A 26,035-nucleotide genomic window follows, 5' to 3' on the forward strand; every position below is an offset into this window, starting at 1 on the left:
GGCATCCTATTCTCCGCGACTATTCAATCGCTTGAGATAATTGCTGCACCCCCCCCCCCCCCACACCCCACCCCACCCCCCCAGTAGAAGTGCTGAGCATGTCTGCTGCCCCTTGTCATGGTCACAAGGTTGAGTGTCTGACACACGGTTGGTTTTGCCCCCGCTGGAAACTTCAGACAGCTGTCAGAATGAATCACATTTGAACACATTGAACCAAATGCCTCACATGGCTCGAGGTTAATTTGAGATGGAGGGACTTTTTTTTTCTTCCCATGCTTTTACAGATTTGGGATTTTATTTAGAGATATTTTGATGTTGGTATATGTCTTTACTATCATAATATGGTAATATCTGAACATTTCCACATAGGTATTAGGCTATGGTTTGAGTGTCAATCACTGTGCATTCTGCATTGAACATTCTACATTTACATTTACATTTAGTCATTTAGCAGACGCTTTTATCCAAAGCGACTTGCAAGGATATACACATTTTTACATTTACACTGATGCACAACTGCACATCAGGAGCAATTAGGGGTTCAGTGTCTTGCTCAAGGACGCTTCGACAGGGAATTAAACTAACAACCTTCTGATTACTAAACGACTTCTGTACCTCCTGTACCACTGTCGACCCTATTCTGATCCCATTGTTACTAGAATTACTTTTTCAATAGACTGAAGCCAATGGAAAATAAACTTGTTGTTCTGTATTTGCTGAGCGCAAACTGCTTTTACTTCTGTTAACTCACACTTCACATTACTGGCTGAACCAAGTTACAAGTTACAAGTTACAAGTCTTTTATTTGTCAGATGCACAAAATGACACAGGGTCAGACTGGGCACTGAAATTCTTATGACAAGGCGCCGCCCAAACCTACCATACCATAATATCACATACTATAACATAACAAACCATGACGTACACTCTGCACAAGTACTATGAATATAATTTACACATAATAAATCAAATCAAATCAAATCAAACTTTATTTGTACGGCGCATTTCATACAAGGAAGTAACACAATGCGCCTCACAGTAGGAAAGAAAAGGGGGGGGGGTTTACAAACACTTGTTAAAAAAAAAAAAAAAAAAAAAAAAAAAACATTATAATAAACATATAAACATATAATAACCTAAATAACCGTACTCAATATACAAGATAAATGTACAATACGATGTGCTAAACATATACCAACCTATACATTTAATACTAAATATACATAAAGCAGCCTATACATATAATACTAACATATATACATATAACATATAATACACATATAGTAAACCAGAAGTAATTTGACCAGAAAAAAACTACACGACTGCACTGTAACTGTGCGGGGGACATTCTAGCTGTTGTGTCTCCGGTTTGCAAGATGAAAGATTAGGATTGTCTTTGACACGTGGAGGTCTGCTGAGATCACCAGTGTGGGTTTCCCCGAAGAGCTTCTTCAGATACAGTCTATGCAGATTAGACACTGCAAAGAGCTGAATTTGTTCAGATTAAACTTTCAAGCAAACCGGATCCATTCAGTGGTCACAGTAGCACAGCAGTGCTTTTAGGTAGTGCAGCTCCAACAGGTACTCTTACGTGTGTTAACTAACACTGTTGGTTTTCTGCTAGACCATCCAGAGCAGAATTCGCCTTGTATCAAATCTGTCCCCGACAAACTGTGCAATTTCAAACTCTCTGGGTATGTAATTATCTACGCAGAGAGAGGAGCTGGCCTTTTGGTAGAGAAAGTGTTAGCAAATGCACTCTGTTATCATGATGGTCTTCTCTCAATAAAAAATGCTGGTCGTGTCCGTTGTTCTGGCTGGTCTCAACTGGCTAAGTAAGACCACAAAAAACTATCCAAATGTATGTAGAACAGCGCACTAACCCAATACAAACAACTATGCACAGTAGAAAAATTTAAGTCACGAAAAAGTTGCGAAAAGAGGGGGGAAAAGTAGAAAGACAGAGAGCTGCTAAAACAGGCTGCCACGTCATATAGATAACGTTTTTGTTGTTGCTGTTATAAAGTGATGCAGCGGGGTTAATAAGGGTTCAGGGTGAGGTTGTGAGGCTTTCACGTGGGGCAATTACGTCGAAGTGTGCGGATCAGGCATCCACACGAACACGGATTCACTAGCGGGTTCGAATCTACCCACTCTGGAGACCAGATTCAAAAGGTTGCGGATTCAGTCACCCAATCCGCCAGGTTCATGTGGACGCGAGTCCGATCCAGCAACATTTCTTTTCCGGATTCAGGCAATCCAGGCTCCGTGTGGACGGACCCTCAATTGCCTCTCAGCATGTGTGTGAGATGTCGTCTCGTCAGATCAGGCATGGCACCAGCAGCTTCTCCAGATAAGTAAAGCATTAGTATGTGGCAGGAGGGAGTCTTGCTTATCTACATACAGTATAATGGTAGTCTGCGGTCCAGGTGCTAGACCAAATGATTAGAGTAAATGTTTAGAAGTAGTCTGACAGTGTTTCTTTTGTTATGTTTACATTTATGGTGCTACATTTTGGTAAATATTGTAAAGGAAACAAATTATGCTTGGTGCTTGTTTTTAACCGATTGAATTTTACCTTATCGTGCACTATGTAGAAAATTATTTGTAGACTAAAAGATTTATAAACAAGCAAAATCATTTTTTTTTTTTAATACTGAGTGACCATTGACAGGCCCTCTCCTCCCTCTGTGCACAAGATGTCAGCCACAGTGCCTGACTAGAGTGCACAGTTTTCTGAGGTGGCGGGGTTGTGGTGTGTGTGTGTGGGGGGGGGGGGGGGGGGGAGGAGGTTTAGTTTCATGTGAGGGAGACAGCTCTGCCCAGGAGACACTGTGAAGAACAGAGCCAGAGAGCCAGATAGAGAGAGAGAGAGAGAGAGAGAGGCAGAGAGAGAGAGTGAGTGAGTGGGAGATGCAGTGGTGTACAGCCACTCTCACCCACACTCACTTCCCTTTCTGAATACGGACTTAATTCACTTTTCCACTCAGCTTTGCATTCGTGTGGCAGCCTCCGACCGCTGAGCGTGTGTGGGGACAGGCGTCTGTGTGCGTATGGAACCGGAGTCAGGACAGCGGAACCAGGTACCTCGTTGTTCAAGGGTGCCAAGCCTGATTAAATGTCAACCAGGGCAGGATTGTATTGTGTATTGATCACGATGTTGAGGAGATGATGATCCAGTACTTCATTGGGTCATAAATTCTAACGTCACTACTTTTTCTTTTTGTTCTGTTCTGCCTTTTTTCTTTCTGAGCTGTTGTTCTGGTCTGTTCTGCCTACTGCCGACTTGGGTGTTTCAGAGCTCCAGCTTGAAGATGTGGATAGGTGTATTGATGCTGACTGTCTTCACCTGTGATTTGGCAGGTAAAGAACGTTTATGTTTATGTTATGTAACGTAAATGACATGACAAAGAAAAGCTAATTTTGCTTGTGTACTTAATGCACCTAGTGCGTCTCTACACCCAGGAAAAATGTCGCAGGTGTCCTTGTATACAACACAGGTTGCGTATCGATCTGTTATTTTCACCGGCGTCAGCCGGGTGATCAGCAGCATCTCTGTAGACTGAGCACACACTGGCGCACCGGCCTTGTGTATGTGTGTGTGTGTGTGTATGTGTGTGTGTGTGTGTGTGTGTGTCTATGTGTGTGTGTGTGTCTGTATTCCCCAGGAGTGGGAGGCAGTAAGTGGGTCGTGACCTTCTCCAGGAAGGACATATGCGTTTGGGCCGGAACCACGGTAACGCTCCCCTGTCACTATGACTACCCGTCGGGCTACAACGTGAAGAAAGTGATGTGGTTTCACATCTCGGCGGAGGACCGGAGGGAGTATGCCTACCATGTGGATCTGGGAGTGATGAGCCCGTCCTACAGGGACCGGGTCCGGTACATGGGGGGATACAAGAGGTGCAGCCTGCAGATCACAAACGTCAAGCTCAGCGATGCGGGTCAGTACCACTTCAGGTTCGAATCGGACTACCAGCACGGCCGGTGGACGTCACCCGATGCTGTCACTCTGTCCGTCACAGGTCAGTCACCTATGAGGCGTCTCTCACGTCAAAACCCAAGTGGCAGGATTGGTGGCCAATACTGTTGTAAACATTCAGTTCTAAGGAGGAAGGAAGTTCTTTCTTTCACCTTTTTCATTCTTAAAATCCACCATAGAAGTTACTGACACAGTTAACTGCAAATTGTGAAAGAGTTTTAAAAGATGTCTTTGCTGATGAATTCACAAGTAGGATTCCACCGTGTGTTTTTGCATCACTTCATCAGTATTTATGACCACGTTTGTCACCAAATTGGATTATTGTTAAGTTAAGTAATGTGTTAATGTACTATGGCAGAACTACAGGTCCAGGTCCACCCAGCCAGGGCAGGGAACATGTTTGCTGAAGGTGAGACGGTTTACCTGAGCTGTGTGGCCAAAGGATGTGCTGCTGCTGGGAAGAATTTTGCTATCCTCAGGAATGGGGTCAGCTTGGGATCGTCGGAGAAGTCTTCCACCATCTACAACTTCAACAGCGAGCATACCGGCACATATAACTGCCGACCGATTCCCCCACAGAATGTGCTTTCACCAGGGATCAGCCTGGCTATGGGATGTAAGTATTAAAAAAAAAAATTATTACAAATTAAAAATTTTAATTTTATATGTAAGACGTTATTTCAAGTAGCTGTTGTGTGTGGAGTTTGGAACTAACTGGTTACTGATGTTTAATAAGTTATAGTATAGTATTGCTTTAACCTGCTGTAAGTTACTGATGCAGTTTATAGCTTTAACCTGCTGTAAGTGCATCATGTTTATAAAGTGTCTCTGCATGCAAGAAATGCAGTATATTTTCCTACCATACACTGTGATCATACAATAAGACAATTATCGACAACTCATGCAGAAATACAGAGGATATCATTTTCATCTCTCTCTGTCTCTCTTTCTCTCGCTCTCTCTCTCTCCCTCTCTGTCTCTCTCTGTCTCTCTCTCTCTCTCTCTCTCTCGTAGACTCCCCCCGTTCCACCCAGGTTGAGATCAGTCCCCCAGGGGGCGTGGCAGAGGGGGGGTCAGCGACCCTGACCTGCAGCAGCGACGGAGCCCCGGCGGTGGAGAGCTTCGCCTGGTTTAAAGACGGCGAGAGCGGGAGCCTGCCGGACAGCTTCAGGCCCCAGCTGCGCCTGTGGAGGCTGGAGTACTCAGACCACGGCGCATACTTCTGTGTGGCGCGAAACTCACTGGGCACAGACCGGTCCAGACCCCTCCTGCTCAACATCACCTGTAAGCCTCTGAGCCACTCCGACAAACACCACTAATCAGTTATGAATGCAGTACATGATGTCAATGACTTACTAGCTACCTGGTTTTATTATAAGGCCTTAGATTAGGAATAAGTGTAGTGTACCTATCATACTATAACTATACTATACTAATAAAATAAATAATATATAATAATATTGTTACTTGATATACTTGGCCATAAGGGGAAGGTAAGTTTTATGGCTGAGATTAGTTATGTAATAATAAGCAACTACATGAGATGTATATGGTATTTAAATGAGTACTTTGTATAAAGTTATTTTTTTATATCAAGGCTGCTCTTCAGATAATAACAGACATTCTGGCACTCTTCTTTAAGGACATGTTTACATGTTGATTAGTCTCTTGGTCTCTCTCTGGAAGAAGACAAGGTTTTGAACACAGAATCACACAGGCTAGTCACTGTAGTGGCGGGACAGTAGGAGATATCCACAGGAAGTTATTCTCCACTACTGTATTTATCTCAGTGCTTTTAAAAGCTATCATGTGGTTTGCAGAGTCAAACAAGAATCCTTTAGTTTTTAATGCGAAATGTTAGTCTACTGCAGCAAAGTGGCTTACACCTACATCATTCAAAAAAAGATGAACGCTGGTGAAATTAACAAATTAATGTGTTCAGGTTGCACTTCATCATGCTGTCTGATGTTGCCTTTAAATAAGTGGCAGAAATCTCTTTCCAGCAAAGGGCCATTCATTTCCTTCTGTTCCTTAGATGCTCCCAAGAGCACCAAGGTTGTGATCAGTCCAAAAGGGGACATCATGGAAGGCTACTCCGTGAACCTGACCTGCAGCACCAAGGCCAACCCTCCTGTGGAGAGGTACGCCTGGTTCAAGGTCAACGCAGGCCAGCCCTGGACTAAATGGTCGACGCAGAACCTATCCTTCCCCAGTGTGCGCTCGCACCACAGCGGGAAGTATTACTGCACCGTGTGGAACCAGTTTGGGCAGGAGATATCGCCAACAGTCTCTCTGGCCGTCTTGTGTAAGTACCGTCGCAGCGCAGACGAAGAATTGATGTGCAGTCAAAATAGACTACGCATCAAAATCCAAATAACACTGTGCACAGCATTGCCAAAATACACAGCGGCCCGGCCTATTGAGGGTTTACTGCTTCCTGCTTCAGTATGTTGGGTCTGACGCAAAAATTAGGGCAGGACATATGTATTAGACATAGTAAGTGAGTTACTATTTACTGTTTTAAAAAATATATATCATTTTTGTGTCACTACCAAAAGTTTAGTCTGTCTATTCTTCTATATCTCCTTGAAGCAGTGGGATAGTTTTGCTGAATAATTTTTTCTTATTTGACTGGGCAGATGTGTGACTGGCTCACCTTTACTCCAGATCTGTTCAAGTTACTCCAAGTGACAGCACAGCTCACCTCGCACCAACCTTGAGCAAGTCATAAATCAATCCCATAGAACCCCCCCTGCCCCCCCTCCTCTGCCTGCCCGCTCTGTCTTCTCTGTTGATATCATCTCTCACATTCTCTTTATCTCTCTTTCTCATGTACACCTTCCATCCCTTTACCCTCTTTCTACTCTCTACCCGCCATCATCCTCTCCTTTTTTTCTTAGCTTTATTTATCCTCTGCCTGTCTCTCTTCCTCCCACAGATGCACCCAAGAACACCTCGATGTTATCCTCTCCCTGTCTCTCTTCCTCCCACAGATGCACCCAAGAACACCTCGGTGTTGGCCCGTCCCTCCAACGTGATCGACTCGGGCGTCTCGCTGACCCTGACATGCAGCAGCCAGGCCAACCCGGCGGTGGAGAACTACACCTGGTACCGGATCAATGCCGCTGACGCCTGGGAAACCCGATCAGGCCCTAGCTACACCATCGCTGAGGTCAGCCCCCGAGCCAGCGGCCAGTACTACTGCGAGGCCCGCAACCGAATCGGCACCCACAGCTCGCCTGTTCTCACCGTGCGAGTGCGAGGTCAGGAAATGGGGGCTCGCGTGTACACACAGACACACCTTAGGCACACTAACTGACATTGAAGTTGAAAATGGCTGAAGTGCTTTGATGCATCCAATTTCCATCCATCAACACATGTACACACACAGTCCTTGCATGACCTGTCTGTGAATGTCATATGAGTCAGCTGAAGCTGTTACTTTAAGAGGTGTAGTTACTACTTCTTCAAGCTCGTCCCCTTTGAGTTGTTTTGATGAGGCACATTTCTTGCTGCCTTGCCTGTGCATTCTTAGCCTTCTGAGTGCAGACATGCGTTTCTCAAATCAAAATGAACCCTAATAACCTGGTTCCTACATCCACCATCAGTCTTCCCTGTGATGCAACCAACCGTCTGTGGACCTATTGAGCAATGCAGTCCATGTGAGACGCTGTCATGAGTCAGTGATGTCACTTACCCCTTTCACGCTTCAGGTTACTATAGTGTCAATCTGATTTGTGCTCTTTGACCTTTGCGAACATCCCTACATATATTTGTGGACTTTGAGACTTTCTTGACGCCGCTTTTTACACAAATTCTTTTTTTTCTTCTCTGCAGACCAGAGATCAGATGTCTTTTACAGTTTCAATTAGTCATGGAACGTAAATCTGAGGGTATGATGTCTCTTACAATTTCAGCCAATCACATGAACATAAATTCGAGGGTATGATTGAATGTGACCACATTGCGTCACGTCTGGACAGTGCAGTTATGTTGACTACTACACCATGACGGACATCTGCATACAACTGATTACATGAAGTAAATAGTGGGGTGAGGTCCAATAGTCTGAGACAATACAGCTGCTGGGCAACTTTTAAGTCAGTCGTTTAATTATTTGAAATTATTTGGGTTGTTTTAAGCCCAGCCTTTTGCAGCTGCTCTACTTCACAGGAGCAACCTGTTTGAGATGGCAGGTCGAATGATTGGCCATTCTTTTAAATATTCAAACATGTTCAATCACGTAGGACATGGGGTTTAACAAGATAAACAATTTATATTCCCACTTGGTGGGCAGCGACCAGACGCCATTGAAACATGGATTCCTCTTTGTGTAATCAGTTGTATGCAGATGTCCGTCATGGTGTAATAGTCGACATAACTGCACTGACGCAATGTGGTCATATTCAGTCATGCCCTCGAATTTATGTTCATGTGATTGACTGAAATTGTAAGAGACATCTGATAGGCTGCAGAGAATGTCCTTTTGAAATAAATGCATTTGTGAATCAAGCTGCGTCAGGAAAGACTCCACAAAATCCACAAATAAATGCAGGGATGTTCACAATGCACGGTCGTTAGTCTGTAAATAAATGTAACAGCGTTTACATTTGTGAATGAAATGCATGAAAAGTGTTTGTGAATCTCAAAATACATTTGTGAATCGTGTGACATTTATTTGTGAATTCTGAAACTATTCTAACTCTAACCTGACAATTTTAAGGCTTGACACATGACCTCAGACAATTCCCCTCCTGTTAAGCCTTAATACTGTCATGCTATTTTAATATCAATGAGCATAATGACCCTTGGTCATGTTATAAGCACTTTAATGCCATCACCTCTCAACCTCTTGTCCTTTCTGTTTTTATTTATTTATTTATTGTGATGTTTGTGAGCTTCAGTGCAGTAGTGAAGCGTTAGCAGGTCATAACTGAACCACATAATACCAAAGTATTTGTTACACCTTGAAGCATTTGTTGAACTATTCCTCACTATTCTCATCACAAAATCACTGTCCCCCTCATAAACAGACTCTTAGCAGCTGAAGCTTTTCTGAAAACTTGTGAAAGTTATGGTCATGTGATGCAAAAAACATGGTCCGTTCACAGGCCTAAGTGTGACCTTTATGTGTTGGCTGTCAGGTCGGCTGAAGGTGATCGCCCTGGCCTCTGCCATGGGCGTGTCTGTCGGGCTCATCTCTCTCACTGTGGCCGTCATGATCAGGTGAGGAAACACACACACGCACACACACACGCACCCGCACACGCACACGCACACAAACACACACAAACACACGTGCACACGCACACACACACGCACACACACACACACACACACACACACACACACATACACAGACACACACACACACACACACAAACACACACACACACACACACACACACACACACACACACACACACACACGTGACTCTCTTTGCATCACAGTAACGTGGAGCACCACTCAGGGGTAGGGAAGCTGACGTGCTGTTCTGTGCGTTTTGCTCTCCACACAGCAAGAACATGCACCGAGTGGACTCAGAACCGCAGGGGCACATCAAACAGGTCAGTGACATTCTCAGGCTCCTGTTCAGGACATTTCCATTTAGTCATTTAGCAGACGCTTTTATCCAAAGCGACGTACAAAGGAGAAAACAAACAAGCTACGAGCAGGAGCACAAGGAGGAGCACATTGACATTTTAAAATGTAACGTGTGAGGATGGAGGAAGGAGTTTTTACTGATGCTTCCTTTTGCTGTGGGAGGTTGAGTGAGGATAACTTCCTGAGAAGTCATGCCTTTTGTTTTGACCCTCAACCTCAGCAGAGGTCATCTGTGATGCCTGAGACGCTCTTCTATGAGTCGCCACAGGAAACCTTTCAGCTCAGGAGCTCCAAGATGACAGACATTCCGGTACGTTCTCCAACAACAACAGCAACGACACCAACATGCCGATTTTCCCTGCTGTCTGGTCTGTAACTCCCTTTAAAATCACGAGGGCTGATGGAAGGTGTGTGTTTTCCTTCGCAGGAGGAGCCAGAGGAGTCTTGTGATGACTCTGAAAGCACAGACAGCCTGCACCCATCCATCGTGCCCTTGACAGAGGTCACGCAGAGCACAGAGGATGATGGCAAGCTCAATTACATCACTGTTCATTACGCCAGGATGCCCAGGTGAGTTCAGGGGTCAACCTTGGAATACTAACCTAAACCAACATTCAAAATGCAGTAGCCTCCAAACTTAAAAGGAGCTGTATGCAGTATTTTTTAGTGTAAAACATTTAGAAATAAATAAAAAAATATTAATAGAATATAAAGAGATAACATTTTTGATGTAATGTCTGAAGTGTACTGTATGGCCTAGATGCTGTTATGCCTCTAGAGATTCTGATGACAATATTCCATTGTTACTCTTTAATACACAGAGAAATATGTATGGTTTGTATGTCTACATTATAGTTTGCTCTTGTTATGTCAACAGTAAGCATGTGGTAGGAACTTGCTTTCAATATTGTCTTGTTTGTTTCCCTCAGTTTGGACCAGGTGCAGATCACTCATCTACCACTAGATGGCAATAAAGGGAGTAGGGATCGATCTAATGTAATTTACTCCGTCCTATCCAATGAGCAGCCATGAAGGTACTGTTTAGACACGCAACTATTTATACCCATAACATTCATATTAATTTACCTTCACTGACAAGTTGTGTAAATGGTAAAAATGGCCACAGATAAATAAGCTTAAAGTAAGCTTTAAAAACAAAAAACAGCCAATGTTAATGAATTGGTCATAATCATAAATCAATGCATAAATCAATGCAAAATGTTTCCCTACAGGAAAAATAAATCATGTTTCTTCACAGGTTAGACTTTGAAGGCAACCCCCAGTGAGTGTTGGCAGGAGTGAAGTTGGCATCTCTCTGTCCTGTTCGCCCAGTGGAACAGTACCCTAAGCTGACTTCACTAGTCATGTGATGAGAGTGCTGCTGTGTGTGTGTCTATTTGTCAATGGCTATTTTGCTACAGTCAACAATAGTGAATCTTCATGTGATTGTTCAGTCATCTCTGAGAAAAATAAGTACCTTAACAACTGAAATTATGCAATTGAATTTTTTTTTTTTGCACAAGATGTAAGACAACATAAGTGATGCTTTGTTAAAAGTAAATCTTATAATGTGATACCAAGTCTTAGGTCCTAAGGTCTAAGTTACCATGTTCTAAAATGGATAGTACACCCAAAGTGAAAATCTTGGCATAATCATGACCCTCTGGACATTCCTTTAAAGGCCCAGTATGTGGGATTTATGGTGATTTATGGTGAAGTATTCATAATAATGTTTTCATTAGTGTACAATCAACTACAGGTCCTGTTTTCGTTGGCTTAGAATGAGCCCTCCATACCTACATAGGGAGTGGTCCTCTTCCACGAAGGCCTCCATGTTGCGCCGCCATGTTTCTACGGTAGCCCAGAAGGGACAAATCAAAACACTGGCACTAAAGAGGGCCTTTTGGGTTTTTATGGCACCTGACGACCACCGTAGCTTGTCACACACACTTGGAAAGGGAGAGGTGTTCAGTTGGTTTCAATCTGCTGCCTCACCGTTAGATGGCGCTAAATCCTATATACTGCACCTTTAATACTCAGTTCATTGATTGGTAAAACATTATTTAATCTAATTACAAGATGTACAAGATTAGCCATTTTTGACTATTTACATGCCATGACGTACAATGCATTAAAACGCTAGGTAACTACATTAATTAACAAACTAAGTACATTGTACCAAAGGCACTTCATATGAAGGGGACCCTGTAAATTGGGTGTTTCTGTGTCTCTTTGCTGATTAATTAATTGATTGATTGATTGATTGATTGATTGATTGTTGATTCGGTGGAAGAATAGCATGTCAGTATTCATTTGAGATTACTTTAATCCTTAAACGTTATCATGACAGATTTGTACTGAATAAGAAAAAATCCAGTGAAATGTTCATCCAGTTTTGGGTGGTTATGTTAACTTTTTCCACCCAGAACTAACCATCAAATTGTTCATCAGATTCCTCATCATCTTCTTTAACGTGAGGGAATACAGTTTTCTAATAAAGTTGTGTGGTGTATTACAACAAGTGAGCGTTTCCTTTTTTTCACTCACTCAAATGCTCATTTTCAGTATTACTCATATTGAGACAGATGAACCGAGAGGACTACACTGCCATCTACAGCACACCTACCGCACTGGTCTGGTGTATTCACTGGACTATCACTGTTTCACTGCCATCTACAGCACACCTACTGCACTGGTCTGGTATATTCACTAGATTATCACTGCCACCTAAAGCACACCTACCGCACTGGTCTGGTATATTCACTAGATTATCACTGTTTCACTGCCATCTACAGCACACCTACTGCACTGGTCTGGTATATTCACTGGACTATCACTGTTTCACTGCCATCTACAGCACACCTACTGCACTGGTCTGGTATATTCACTAGATTATCACTGTTTCAGTTGGATCATCAGGTGAAATCAAAGGGAAAGGTATTCTGTTGTATGACATCAAAGACTCCAATCTGATTGGCTTGACAGGTCATGTCGGTCAGGTCAGACCTAGAAGAAATTCACGACTTCCAGTTGCATTGACCATTTTCTAAACAGTTCAACAATTTAAAGCAGCAATTGAGCAGATTTATATGTTTGTTTTGGGTTTGTGATCAGAATACATGTCTCATCACGTCTCACCCACAACAGGTTCCACTACAAATTGGAACTGTAATTAAAGCAGCAATAAGGAGTTTTGTTCCAAAACTGGCAAGCTAACTACCTAAAAGGCATGCAAAAACCTTGCAAACACCACCAACAGCCCAGTTGACACTGATAGAAGCTTGCCAACACACTAACTGGTATCTTTTGGCAATATAGCTGGCAATGTCATGCTGTGAAAGCTTTTCTTCCATTTTTGCGGGATGTTCCAGCCCGGAACACAGAACTACATAGTGCATATCCTGGATGGCTAGTGGGAAAGACACAAGAGTTTGTCTGTCCTTCACATGACCATATGCTATCAAAATGAATTTGAAGATGGTCCTACCAAAACTAGTTGCCTATAAAACCATACCTCAAAAAGTGTCAAATTGTTGCATAGTGTTACTTTAAAGTACAAATTTGCAAGGCTCCTTAAATGAAATGGAAGACATGGTTATGTTCAGGTTATGTTGTCTCTGTTATGAAGACTCTTCGTGGTAATGACAGTTGTCAAGTCATGATTATGACTGTGTCATGTCAGTCTTATGCACACCCCTTCAAATAAAATGTTACCGTATCATCATGCATGAGTTAAACCAAGGGCGTAGGTTTGCATATGGTCCATAGGGACTAGTCACGACCAAAGTTTGGGAAAGACACAATTGTCCCCACCAGCACTTGCATAAAGAGAGCTGGCAGTAGTCTGATACGGGAAGCTACTAAATACGCCAGGAAATAATAAAGCCTCATATTAGTATTTCGTTTGGTGTCAGCATTGATATTTTTGACCCTTTTGTGCTTTGTAGATAGGAAAATGCCACCAAAAAAGAAAAAGAAAAAGAAAAGACACATCGGAAGTTTTTTCACCACCCAGAGAGTAAGTAGCTATCAAGAAGCCCAGGTCGTTGTTAGTTACCTACACAGTGCAAACATGCTAGCCTAACATCGCCACCCATTCTACAATGGAAACATGTTTTGAAAGTTGTTAGTGTAGAGCATGTAACTTTTGCTTGCATTAAATCTATCCCTAGCGTCTGCAATTGTCGTGGAAAATTCTAAGAGTTCTCAAGAAACTTCTCAAGGCAAACAGGTATGAATATACTGAACGGTTTATTTCAGAATAGCTAACTGCTGCTGAGCTGGTCCATGGAGCATCTCAAAACCCTTAGCTTAAGGCAAGAGCGATCAGGCAGACTAACTCAGGACAAAGTTCCCGAGCCCTTTTTAAAGACCTAGCCACCTCTCTTCTTCCCTGTAGCCCTGTTCTTGCGTACCTTATCAGAATTAACCACTTTCGTTACATCTATTTTTAACAGCGTGCATATTGCACAGTTTCCTGTGATAACAGGTGTCTCGCCTTTTCAGGTATGGTCTATAGACTGCCTATCTTGTGGACTCTTGTGGCCTTTAAGAAGCGTCTTAGAGGAACCTGTGATCCCGTCATGGACTCTCAGAAGCGCCTTTCTGAAGGCCTGTGGTCTCGTCATGGCCTCTCAGAAGCACCTTTCTGAAGGCCTGTGGTCTCGTCATGGCCTCTCAGAAGCGCCTATCTAATGGCCTGTGACCCTGTCCTGGGCCTGGACGTGTAAAAGGCCCCCCTCCCCCCTTCGCGCGCCAAACAATTCTTGTGCGCTCTAACCTTAATTTTTTTATGCAACAAGAAATGCAAAGTTAATAACAACTACTTCACGCAGACGCTCTGGCTTAGGGGCTCCCTGAGCTCATGGGCCCCTGGGCCTGGGCCCGGTTGGCCCTTTTGGTAATCCATCCCTGGTGATGGCCTGTCTGCCATGTAGTTTATCAGAAAAGACATCTCTACCACGTGATTTATCAGAAAAGGTATCTCTGCCATGTGGTTTATCAGAAAAGCTGCTGAGACCAAACCTACGCCCTTGAGTTAAACCATAAGTTCAAAATGGACTTGAACTACATATCTTCTTCCGATGGCTTCTGTTGTCCTATAAATCATTCACTAGGTCAAAGCACTAGTGTCGTGTCTGATCTGTAGGTTTGTGATGGAAAAAACATTCATCTTTTCTGATCCGAATAAAACTCTTTGGCAGTCTGGCAGAGTGTGGATCAAAAAAGGTTTATTTTGCCAGTGCAATACCAACAGCGTAAACCTGAGCAAGTCAGCAAGACAATACTGAGTTTACAGAGTTTTGCATTCTGTTTTATACATCTGAAGAGAACCTTTTGTCACCCTAAACCACCTATGACCCTCCCCATAGGATATACAGTACGTATATTGCTTTTTAATTGGAGTATTGGGGGCCCGGAAATGTTTTCATGTCATATTTGGTCAGCCATCAGTGCCTCCCCCTTATGGCCGAGGCCCAACAATCGCACCCGGCATATTCTAAAGCAACCCATGGTTGGAAACGGCCCAATTCAGGAGAAGAATGCGGGTGCAGCGGGACAGGGGAGCCTAAAATGTGCCAAGTTTAAGATAAAGATGAGTGTGCAGTAGGACAGGGAAGGCTCTCAAGGCCCTCAGCTGGCATGCGGAGAGTTCAGTAAGACTCTCCATACATCAGTATGTCCAGACTTGATACATATTTAAACAAAGAGTACCCATAATGCAATTCACATCAACGGTATAAATCATTATGTAGTGGCATAGCAGTTCTAACAGCTTGCTATCATGAATATCCCAGAGGCCATACTGATTGTTAACATTCTACACACACTGGTTATTATACTGATTGTTAATAGTCTACACACACAGGTTGTTGAGTTTTCATTCACATATTTTCCACCACACTAGACCTCTGAAAAACTCTACCCTAGTGAAGTGAAAAAGTGATCAAATACACCATGCAAACACATTATTCAGTACTGAGATGTTAATGTTGTTAAGTTAATGTTGGTCACAATTAAAATAAACTCAAACTAAAAAACTGTACTTTGTGCACATATCAAAGTCATATGTCTACAATACAGTTGAACATAAGGTGTGAGACAACAGAGAAATACAAAAAAATCCTTCTTGATACATTCTTCATTTATATCACTTTACAATGTTTAATATCTTTGAAGTATTGAGCTGATTTTCAATGATTCCATCTTATAGGGGTCAAATTCGCCTCATCTTGTCATTTTTGGTTAGTCTTTTAGATAAATGCCCAATCTTAATGTAACACCTCTACCAGGCTTCACTGTTATTTCTTCTTACTCTGGGTTTTTATGTCATAGTCATTATCTGTTATGATCTTTGAAGGGACCTCCTGCAATCAAAATGAGAGGGAGTTCATTATTATGGGCTGTCTAGTCAACAGCATATTTTTTGCACACATGGCTTAGATTTAAATGTACATTGTGCATGGACATATTGCTTGTTACTGCTGTGTGTATTTAGTACATGCGTTATGTTGCTTTTACGCTATGCAGATATGGTAAAGTCTGTATGAGTCACACTGACCTCCTGCAGTATAACGCTGCCCCTGCAACCACCATGGCTGCCAACAGACAGCCAAGTATCCATACCACAGCGCTCCCCTTTGATGACTCGGCTGTTTCTGTGTGTGTGCGAACATCGCAAAACCACTTAGGAAATAATCAACAAATCATTTCTTCACTGACCATCAGCGATCTGACACTGCAGGACAATATTTGTGTTTTCTTAAGATCTACAGTGTGTGAGTGGTACTGCCATGTTTCCTCTCACACTGCGCATTAATACTTCTGTACTGGAAACTGCAGTAAGATGACTTCCTTTTCCTTTCCTCATTCCAGTCAAACAGTCATCATCACATGATACTTCGTAACTGCCTAGTTCCTCATATAAAAAAAATTATATTTATAGCTATTAAAGAATATGAATACTATTGAACATATTGACTGATAGAGTAACATCCACATTATTGGAGACAGGATCACACTGTATCCAGTATGGAGTATAGGTTTTTGTAACAGAATGCCTTTCCTGTTTTGCGACAGAATTACCTTACTGAAAGAAAGGGTGTTGCGGAGGAAGCAGTCAAAGTAAGTCATGGCAAAATATGTCAGTTATTCATTTTATTAACCAAATGAAACAGCATATTCTTTCCATTAGAGCTTGATATATTCAACAATAGTATCAACAATTACCTACCAACAGTTACTAGGAGTGTAAGCCCCCTCTGTCCTGGCAGCTTGGCCACTGGGTGGTCCGTGATGAAGCAAAACACATAGACACCACTGTCAGACACCCTGAGCTCAGAGATCCTCAGGGAACAGTTCCTGCTTCCCAACCTGCCCAGGTACTCCACTCGACCCTGGTACGTCGGCTCCGGAAAGATCCCAGCACTGTGGTACACGTACCTCGGTGTGATGCAATGACTCTGGTCCAAGCACCACATCTCAGAGAGCACCTTGTAATGGTGTCCTGCGGGAGACTCTTCCGGAAAGTCGTAGGAACATGGGAGAACTATGGAGGAGCCGGCTGTTGCGTAAACTGGGCCATCGGGCATGTGTACGACCCAGGAGACGGACAGGTCAACTGAAAGGTCAGGAGGGGAAAGGCATGACCTTCTGCGATATAGTATCTGACAAATCACTGCTTTCACACTATTTACAGCCCCAGGGCCAGATTAAGAACACTGTGGGCCCTGAGGCTATACATGTTCAGAGGGCCATCTAGGAAATGTATTAATTTGTAACCACAATGAAAGCTATCCTAACTATCCCACCCTTGACACAACACAACAAATACACAATTCTCTATAGCAGCATTTCATCAATGACAACTCAACTACACCAATTGTGAACAACTATATGAGACTAATCAGAATGTCAAAAACCTAACACTCAATAATTCTATTAATTCTATTACACTGAAATATTAAGAAAGCACGTAGAACATAATGGAAGCAACATGATTATACAACACAAATTAAATACTAGAAAACACAACACAGACATGCACGTTTTTGTACCCTAGGCTATTGTATGACAAGTCAGCTACACAAATTGTTAACACTAGATGAGAGAAAAAGGTAAATCAGTCGTCTCCTTATCCTAGATACCAAGAATCATCGTCTCCTTATCCTAGATACCAAGAATTCTAGTTAGCCCTTTTTATTATTAAACAGGGGCTGATCGTCTAAAGCAGTACCCTTAGGCAGAGCTTCGGTGATCTTCAGTGTTGTCGTTAGGCATCATCTCTTTTCTCTCCGGTGTTACTTGCAAGGTCGATTAATGCGCATCGCTGCCAGTAGCTTTCGTAAAGTCCGCATACTTGTAATGATGGAGCCTTGAAGGCGTTTAAGCTACAGGTTAAAATTGCCTAACTTTGTGCCTCCTCTAAATAAACCCGCACAGCAGATTTCTGTCTACCAACACGATTTCGTGTGTTAATAACGAAACAGCCAACTAGTAGAGTGACAGCACTTGTCAAGCATTTATGTCCTTCCGGATTGACGGAAGGCTTCACCGATAATATTTTGACAGTTGTTTTGAACACGTTGGATACTCGAACATTTGGTGGGCACGCAGATTATTCAGCTAGTTGATTATAGTCCTAGATAATTCTCTATTCTGACATGCAGTTCAGTTGCTATCTGACATCGCAGTATTCAGATGTTATAATACTTGTATCATGGTAGGGTATTTACTTTTCCAGACAACAAGTAGCCTGATAACAGTGAAAGCGCTTCGCCGTGGCCATATTGAATGGATTTGAATTGCGACCTTTAGAAAAACAGTGGCCAGTATGTGTTGCGGTAATAGTTTAGTATAATAGTATATTCTTCCCACTGCACGCTTTTATTGTGGAGCTATCGTGAATGTTTTGGACTGTATTGGTAGTTGTATGCTAGGTCTTGGACTTATCTGTATAGGCTGCATCACCTCCTTTTCGAGTTCGAGATGGAGAATTCCAGCACTTCAGAAACGTTCGTGCAAAACTCCTGGAAATACCCGAAGGTAATTTGTAGAATAGTTCTGACCATAACTGTGATAACAAGCTGTTTTTGAACTTTACTATACTAAAAACAACATTGGATGTGACAGAGGCGAAGCGAACTCATATGGTGCGGGTTTTTGGGTGGTGTAAGTTCGCAAGCTTTTGCTCAGTTCTTGCTGGAGTTGTTGGTGTGGTCTGACGTTACGCAAGTTAGTTCATCAGAAATAAGGAAAATCTGTTCTTCTTTAAATAAAGGTCATTGAAGTATCTGTTGTTTGCAATTAATGTGTGGTGACCATCACTCTGCCAAGGCTTGTGTCCCTTCACGTCAATGGCAAATTGTATGTCCTCTCAAAATCTAAAAAATGTCCCATCTTTTTACAGATTTATATACTCTCAATATTAATAAAGGAAGTCTGTTTTGTATAGCCAAAAGCACAATATAAATACCCAATTGTAAATTTTGAGAATCAAGGATTTTGTGTTTTTTTATATATATATAAATGACCCAAAAGCACTTGTTCCCATTCACACCCAGTATAAAATGGGCCTGTTAGTGATGATGGTTAATTAGTTTCTTTAATCATAGGGCTAGATATTTTTTATTTTGTTACTTTATTAGTCCTTCGTCCTCTAACATTGACATTGCATGTTTTATACAAATTTAAACATTTTACTGTCATACCTACACCAAGTTTATCAGTCTGATAGCCAGGCACTCATAGCCTTCTTGTCGCACCCACACATGAACAAGGAATTGGCTACAAATTTGCACCCAACCGATGTAGGCCTACCTGTGCTGTCAGCCATGGCCCTGCCAGCCCCCTTTAGTGAATCCGGCCCTGACCAAAGACATGTATATATGTCTATGGCCCTGACAGTGACAAATAAATTCCAGTCTTACCCGCCAGGAACAGTGATACCAGGATCAGTCCAGCATCAACGGATCTGACAGCCATCTCTTTCACTTCTCACAGTCACATCTGTCACTGTTGTCTGGGGCATTAGAACAAGGGATTGTATGTGTTCTTGTACCTTTGAGTGTGTGTGTGTGCGTGCGTGTGTGTGTGCGTGCGTGTGTGTGGTGTGTGTGTGGGTCTGCTTGTGTTTTGACTTCCCCTTTGTCAGTTTCTTTCCTCAGAGATAATGAGACATCAAAGCTAAGCAATGATGGCCTTCTAGTTAGCCAGTTAACATTGATGTTGTTCAGTTCAGTCATGATTGACCCCATTTCCATGGGAAGTTATAGGGTCCTATCATGTTTTACTGTGCAAATCAGTACAATGAATATTGTCGTAATTCTTAAGCAAACGCCTGTTTGCTAACAATAACTGGTGTAAATGCACATACCTATTACACTTTCGGCCATTTACAAGTTCATGACATTCATCCTGACATTCCACAACCCTGTTATCATTACAGTGCAACATAACATAACAAATGCAACATCATCAGCTTATTTGAGTTGGCCATGTCAGTGAGCCATCAAATAAAGTATGTATGAAGCCCTTACTAGTTATCTGATAGCTGTTGGGCTCTATTCAAAATTAATTTGAGGTGTTAACGTTTTTGTCTTGTTATTCCCGTTTTCTTATCCAATTATTCCACGTCCTAAATAGGAGGAGGTAGGAAACGTAAAAGTGTCAACATTTTGACCCTCTATGTGACACACGTAGCCTAGTCTACTAGCACAGTTCCACTGGTCTGCACAGGTATTTCCTAGCAGGTGGGTTTATATTGACCGGAAGAAGGAGGACCAGAGAGCGACTGGGGGAAAGGGGGGGTGAGAATTCCTACTGTTTGTAAGTTACATGTTAACGGGAAACAGTGGATTCGTGGAAGTTGGGAACATAGCGTACGTGCTGTCCATATTCTAAGACGTTTTTCTATATATTTTGGAAATAAATACAGCGATAGTGTAGTGTAGAGTGGGCTACGACTTTTCGTTTTTGGACTTTAGAGCGGAAAAAAAAAACAGCACGGGAGACTCGACGAACAGGTGAGTTTTTTTTCTTAGGCAAAAAAAAAATGTTATCGGCATTCTTCTCATCGCTAACAGATTACAGATGAGACGAACAAAGTTGTCCAACAAGTGATGATTAAAGTGCTAGAGGTGATATACTAAAGTAGTGAATAAGAATCAATACTATATGTACATTTTGTTAGATTTTTTCTGTTTTGTTTCTGTCCCCAAGGAAACAATACGTTCAGTTTTGGATGAAAATTAAACAAAGTAATAACATTTGTTAAAAAAAAGTTAATATACAAGTCTTACAACAATAGAGTCAGTGGCCTCTCATTTTGCCCTTTGGTTTATTTAACTTGTTTAACCCATCTGTGTCCATAGCTGCAGTTAAATTGTTGTTGCCATTCAATGCTTTGCTTTGCAGGTAATAAAGACCATTTCAAAGGCAGCCCACGGGAGTGTGAAAAGGTAACCAGTGCCCCTGTTTTTCTCTCTTGTTTGGGAAAAGATGGCAGAGAAGAAGAAGGGTGAGTGTTCAAACAGACTCTAAGGCAAATAGGTTTTTTGTGCTCATGTCATTTTTTACACCAGGAATCAGGCGACTCTAATGTTAAAGATTAATGGAGTTCGCTGTCCCTATCTGTCCATGGGTTGCATTTGTTTTGTTCACTTTCATGGTGTTCAAGAAGTTTGACTAAGTATGGCGTCAAGATTTTAACTGTGGACTGTGTTTCACAGGAAGCCAGCCAAGTATTTGAAGCCAGCCAAGTAACAGATTAAAATCTAATCACCTTTGTACATTTATCAGATGGGTTTGATTTGCCTGGTTTAAAGGGAATTCAAGTGATTGGAAATTAGCAAGGTTTTAGTGAGATCATAGTCTTTTATATTCCTCTGATTACACTGCAACACTTCCCCAAGAAGTAACATGAAGGCTGTTCAATATTGGTACATTGACCTCTCCTCTTCATTTAGATGTTAAGGGAGGACACTTGTGGACAGGACAGGACAGGACAGGACAGTCTGAGTCACAAAAGAATACACTGTCTGTACCCAGTTTGTATCCACCCTTACCCTAAACTGGGTTTGTACACTCCCCCGCCCCCCGGATAGCCTATGGCATGTCATAGCATAATGAGATTGATGTTTAGATAATTAGGCAGTGCATTGATCAGACACTGAGATATGCAGGTAGAGTATGTTCTAGGTGTATCTTGGGGTGTATCTGTTGTTGTCTCTGGTACTAACTAGCAATGTGCTGTCCTGGTGGTATTTTGCTATTAGGCTTTAAACGACACCAGCTAGATCTTGTGATAGTTAGGTAGCACTCTACAGAATATGTTGAGACAGCTAGATAGAACATTTTGGTGAAACTGATGTTGGAGAAAGCTGGTGGAGGAAAGCTGGCTCTCCACTGAGATGAAATAAGGGATATTTATATAGCAGGAGGCATAAAAGAGATGACTATAGAAGCATTCTTGGCCAGCAAATGACTGTGAGTAAGACACCAATGACATTGGTAGTGCAGTGGTCTGAATGGCCTTGCAATTAAATAGGATGACTGATTCGTATCCGTAGACAAATCTGTGGACTGATTTTGACTTTGTGCCTGTCAGAAAAACTTTTGGATCCTAAACAATTCTTTCAGTGGAGAAATAGAAGAACAATTATTTTTGGAGCAGTTTCATGCTATAACCACTCCTTTCTCAGCATACATTTTGTTTATCGTTGTGGCTGGTTTTCAAAGAACCTCATATCCTTCTGATACCTCTCTGGCTAACAGACAAAACAAATACTTACTGTGCTGTCACTATGGTAACTACCTAGACTGCATTCAAGTAGTTCTTCAAAGCAACCGTAGTGGTTTTTGGGGAAGTTTTATTTTGACAGACACTGCATGCATGTTCTGATTCATCATGGTAGGCAGAAGTTAGTTATCAAATGACACATACTGTGTAGAGTTGTGGGTGTAGACTGAAACCCATAAATAGGTGGGTTTTCTGTGAGTCAGAAAATGACAGCATTCTGAATGCTTGGCAACCAGAACAATGGAAAACTATGGAACTTGAATACAAAAGGAGGGACTTGTACCAGGGTGCTATCTGACCTCCCTACAAGAGAAATTAAAGCATATACTTTGAAACTCCAGTGAACCCAACCAATACAGGATTTACATTTATTTGATGAGTCCTTTGAGTCGCTTTAGACAAAAGTGTCTGCCAAATACCTTATCTTAAACTTAACTTAACCTTACATTTAAATATTCCAGATAGATGTAATGAATCTACCTCTACTTCATGATATACTTACAGTTAAACTTGAATTAGGCATGGACGATCAGTTACCACAATAGAAACTTGTATTACCAAATTATGCATTGCTAAATTACTGAGATGTGACTGAGGTAGTGATACTAAGCCCCTATCGTATTGGGTTAAACAGCATTATTTTAAGTTATTTTATCAAATATTTTGTCATATGTCTGCATGGACTTTTATTTCCCTATTTCAATTGTTGACAAGCCCCATGTGATGTTGTCATTACACGGCCATAATTGGTAGATGTGGCTTAAGCTGTTTTGAATATTCTAGTCCTAATGCCTCCTCAGAAAGGAGTTACTTTTTTGCTGAGTGCATGAATTAATATCGGTGATCATGCACTGACCTATACTGACTCTCATTATACCTGAAATTTTAAAAGTATTCGGGTCTGCCAAAGTGGCCGCTAGTTAAGCAGGCAGCTAGGCCCACCTGAGAGAATAGAAAGCCAAGCCTCAACAACTTTAGTTAGTTGCTAAAGATGCTAATTTGACAACAAGTTCCTCCTCCTCCTCACAGTGTTTGAACGTTAGATGAGATAAAACTGGATGAGGTGACTGGAGCAAGACTGACTGTACGAGTGTGATTTCTGGTGATCATTGCAGTGATCTGTGGGAAATCCTAAGATGTTTGAGAGCAAGCGTCCTTGTAGTGGTCCTCGTCAACCAAAAACTGATCGAACCCTACATTTCAAATAGTATGCTCAGAAATGTGGTCTGCTAAGTGCCTCAGCGACTACACTACAGGACTGACTCAGTAGTCACAGTCTCACCCACTGATGGCAAGGCATTTCTAAAATGAGCCAGGCATGACCACTGCGTGTGGGTGTGTATGACAGGGCAGTTGAATCATGCCTGACACTCTTAGTCTCTCTGGTGATCGGAAATGGCAGCCTGCAGCTGAGGCAGAGCCCCCCTCCGAGTCAGACAATAGTGGCACTTGTTCCTCGGTCAGATTGGCCATACCAGCCTGAGGAGGTGCAGATACCAACACAGGGATATTTCAGTGTTGCTGGACTGAATGTGGCTACTCAGAAAAGTCATCCCCCCTGACTGTCAGTGATGGATTGAGATACCTTAGATACCTTAGTTGTCCATTAAACTGACTGCTGGTGCAGAAACAATGGCTGGTGATGGCTCCACAGGGGACTGGGAATTCGGAAAACTTGAGTTGGGTTTATTGGGGGGAAATTTGATCCAGTATTCTTTGCTATCCATGAAAAAATGGGTTCTTCACTGAAGTAAACTTGTGAAGTAAAAATAGACACCTCTTTGGCTTTGAGTCTGTGTGCTCACACTCACGCTCACGTTGTTACCATAGTAGCCATTCTCACTTCTTCAAAACCACCTCATTCATTGTCTTCGTGGGCCTTTTCTTGAAAGTATGGAATAGTCTTTTGTCTTCAAATGTAACGAAGGTGATCCCGTAACAAACCGTGCCAGGCAGCTCCCCTTGCTGTTCTTCCTTTGGTCCAGCATTGTGTCACACAGAATTCAGGTGTTTGCCATCTCATATCTGAAAAAATGTACAGAAGCACATCATACTGCAAATCCATACACGTAGTACTTGTTTTGTTTTCTTTACTTTCGACTTCAAATGTAAACTGTCAACCTTCATATGGCCACCTCCTCCCTGCTTCTTTTGTCTTTTGTAATCCCCACCCTGCCATTCCATATGGATTGTATAACCTTGGAAAGGCTTGACATATTTGATGCCTGTGGCAGATAGTTAAAAACATGTCTGCTACACACTTTTCCATCCCATAACTTCCCATGTCAGAGAACCCACGCCCGCTTCTAGTGGGAGCCTGATGGTGTTGTAAGGTCCTCAAAGGGCCCATAAACTACATGCATCCCCTTGAGCTTGGGGATGCCCCTAGGTCGACCCCATGGCCTGCTGTCCTCGTTATGTTTTCTCACACAAAATATCTGCCAAGGAGTCCATTGTATGGCCTTCAGCGATCATCCTGTCTCTGCTTGGGTGGTGTGTCGGGCCCGTGCTAACCTTCCTTCCATAATGCTATCATAACTCCAACCAGGAAGCGAGACTGTGTTATGACAGTGATATGGAGGGGGGTGTGCGTGTGAGTGTGTGTGTGTGTGTGTGTGTGTGTGTGTGTGTGTGTGTGTGTGTGTGTGTGTGTGTGTGTGTGTGTGTGTGTGTGTGTGTGTATGTGTGCATGCTCATTCAGTAATGTCCAGAGGGCGGCCCCTGTTGGGCCCATTTCTGGGGTCCTGGGACATGTGTTTGAAAAAGTTTTGTTTACGTCGCATACAGTGCCTTGCATAAGTATTCACCCCCTTGGATGTTTTACCCTTTACCCTTTTATTGCTTTTATAAATCAATCATGGTCAATATAAGTATATAAGTGGCTCTCTTCCATAAAGCTTTGATTGGTGAAGAACCTGGGCAACAGTTGTTGTATGCAGAGTCTCTCCCATCTCAGCTGCTGAAGCTTGGAACTCCTTCAGAGTAGTCATAGGTGTCTTGGTGGCCTCTCTCACTAGTCTCCTTCTTGCACGGTCACTTAATTTGTGGGGACGGCCTGCTCTAGCCAGATTTACACCAATTGGCTGGACCTCTGTTGAATTAGGTCAGTCACTGTAAAGGGGGTGAATACTTATGCAATCACTTATTTTTCATTACATATTTTTATTTAATTGACATAACTGTGTAGAAATCTGTTTTCACTTTGACATTTAAGAGGGCTTTTTTGTGAATTTTTTTGTCAAAAAAGCCAACTTATATTGACCATGATTGATTTAGAAAAGCAATAAAAGGGTAAAACATCCAAGGGGGTGAATACTTTTGCAAGGCACTGTATGGCTTGAACTGAGGCCAGGTAAAATCAGTGCCGGACAGATCAGAGGGACCTGATTAAGGGGAATAAAAAAACCACTGTCTGCAGACACACTGACAGACACATGTTATCATGTTTGTTTGCTTTGGGCTTATCAGCACAGCAGCTTCCCTCCGTGCCCTCTGACTTCAGGTTCTTTGGAAAAAAAAAAAAAAGCAGAGTGGTCCGGTGAGGTTAATGATCACACGAGAGCTCTTCTGTCAAACTGAAGTATTTTGGACAAAAGGAATGGCCATGCACCACAAAACGCATCTTGAACAAGGACTCCATTTGTTAGTT

At 42.3% G+C, this 26,035-nt stretch overlaps 4 protein-coding genes across 6 annotated transcripts in view; 3 read left to right on the forward strand and 1 right to left on the reverse strand.

Annotated features, from left to right (window-relative positions):
• Positions 1 to 3,628: 3,628 nt before the first annotated feature.
• On the forward strand, positions 3,629 to 5,842 carry LOC116222442 (B-cell receptor CD22-like). Its single transcript, XM_031576573.2, has 3 exons — positions 3,629 to 4,025; positions 4,341 to 4,598; positions 4,997 to 5,842. The coding sequence occupies exons 1-3, from the start codon at positions 3,791 to 3,793 to the stop codon at positions 5,299 to 5,301; spliced, it is 798 nt and encodes a 265-aa protein (XP_031432433.2). The 5' UTR covers positions 3,629 to 3,790; the 3' UTR covers positions 5,302 to 5,842.
• A 911-nt stretch (positions 5,843 to 6,753) lies between these two features.
• On the forward strand, positions 6,754 to 11,116 carry LOC116222359 (B-cell receptor CD22). Its single transcript, XM_031576069.2, has 7 exons — positions 6,754 to 7,245; positions 9,127 to 9,208; positions 9,502 to 9,550; positions 9,808 to 9,897; positions 10,015 to 10,157; positions 10,517 to 10,621; positions 10,846 to 11,116. The coding sequence occupies exons 1-6, from the start codon at positions 6,813 to 6,815 to the stop codon at positions 10,617 to 10,619; spliced, it is 900 nt and encodes a 299-aa protein (XP_031431929.2). The 5' UTR covers positions 6,754 to 6,812; the 3' UTR covers positions 10,620 to 10,621; positions 10,846 to 11,116.
• Positions 11,117 to 14,800: 3,684 nt separating this feature from the next.
• Positions 14,801 to 19,604, reverse strand: LOC116222325 (sialoadhesin). Of its 3 annotated transcripts, none has more exons than XM_031575979.2 (4): positions 19,517 to 19,604; positions 16,822 to 17,208; positions 16,150 to 16,240; positions 14,801 to 15,955 (listed from the first exon to the last, which is right to left on the reverse strand). In XM_031575979.2, the coding sequence occupies exons 1-4, from the start codon at positions 19,569 to 19,571 to the stop codon at positions 15,934 to 15,936; spliced, it is 555 nt and encodes a 184-aa protein (XP_031431839.1). In that variant the 5' UTR covers positions 19,572 to 19,604; the 3' UTR covers positions 14,801 to 15,933. The 3 variants fall into 3 exon arrangements, with proteins under 3 accessions (XP_031431839.1, XP_031431838.1, XP_031431841.1); XM_031575978.2 differs by having other exon boundaries at positions 16,150 to 16,246; XM_031575981.2 differs by lacking the exon at positions 19,517 to 19,604 and adding an exon at positions 17,824 to 18,666 and having other exon boundaries at positions 16,150 to 16,246.
• A 499-nt stretch (positions 19,605 to 20,103) lies between these two features.
• The window catches only part of hpn (hepsin), a 14,405-nt gene continuing 8,473 nt past the window's right edge, over positions 20,104 to 26,035 (forward strand). Inside the window, exons 1-2 of the mRNA XM_012818152.3 lie at positions 20,104 to 20,611; positions 21,003 to 21,105. Coding sequence (XP_012673606.1) covers positions 21,087 to 21,105 — 19 coding nt within the window. The 5' untranslated portion in view covers positions 20,104 to 20,611; positions 21,003 to 21,086. The remainder of the gene's footprint in view (positions 20,612 to 21,002; positions 21,106 to 26,035) is intronic.

The sequence above is a fragment of the Clupea harengus genome, chromosome 11 (assembly GCF_900700415.2).
Source record: "Clupea harengus chromosome 11, Ch_v2.0.2, whole genome shotgun sequence".
Taxonomy (NCBI): Eukaryota; Metazoa; Chordata; class Actinopteri; order Clupeiformes; family Clupeidae; genus Clupea; species Clupea harengus.

Coding starts and splice junctions, on each gene's coding strand:
- LOC116222442 (XM_031576573.2), top strand. CDS start 3,791: ATGTGGTTTCACATCTCGGCGGAGGACCGGAGGGAGTATGCCTACCAT. Junction 4,026..4,340: donor TGTCACTCTGTCCGTCACAG/GTCAGTCACCTA, acceptor GTACTATGGCAG/AACTACAGGTCCAGGTCCAC. Junction 4,599..4,996: donor GATCAGCCTGGCTATGGGAT/GTAAGTATTAAA, acceptor TCTCTCTCGTAG/ACTCCCCCCGTTCCACCCAG.
- LOC116222359 (XM_031576069.2), top strand. CDS start 6,813: ATGTACACCTTCCATCCCTTTACCCTCTTTCTACTCTCTACCCGCCAT. Junction 7,246..9,126: donor TCTCACCGTGCGAGTGCGAG/GTCAGGAAATGG, acceptor GTTGGCTGTCAG/GTCGGCTGAAGGTGATCGCC. Junction 9,898..10,014: donor CCAAGATGACAGACATTCCG/GTACGTTCTCCA, acceptor TTTCCTTCGCAG/GAGGAGCCAGAGGAGTCTTG.
- LOC116222325 (XM_031575978.2), bottom strand. CDS start 19,571: ATGGCTGTCAGATCCGTTGATGCTGGACTGATCCTGGTATCACTGTTC. Junction 17,209..19,516: donor GGTATCACTGTTCCTGGCGG/GTAAGACTGGAA, acceptor CTGACCTTTCAG/TTGACCTGTCCGTCTCCTGG. Junction 16,247..16,821: donor TACACTCCTAGTAACTGTTG/GTAGGTAATTGT, acceptor GCACACACACAG/AAACAGCCGAGTCATCAAAG.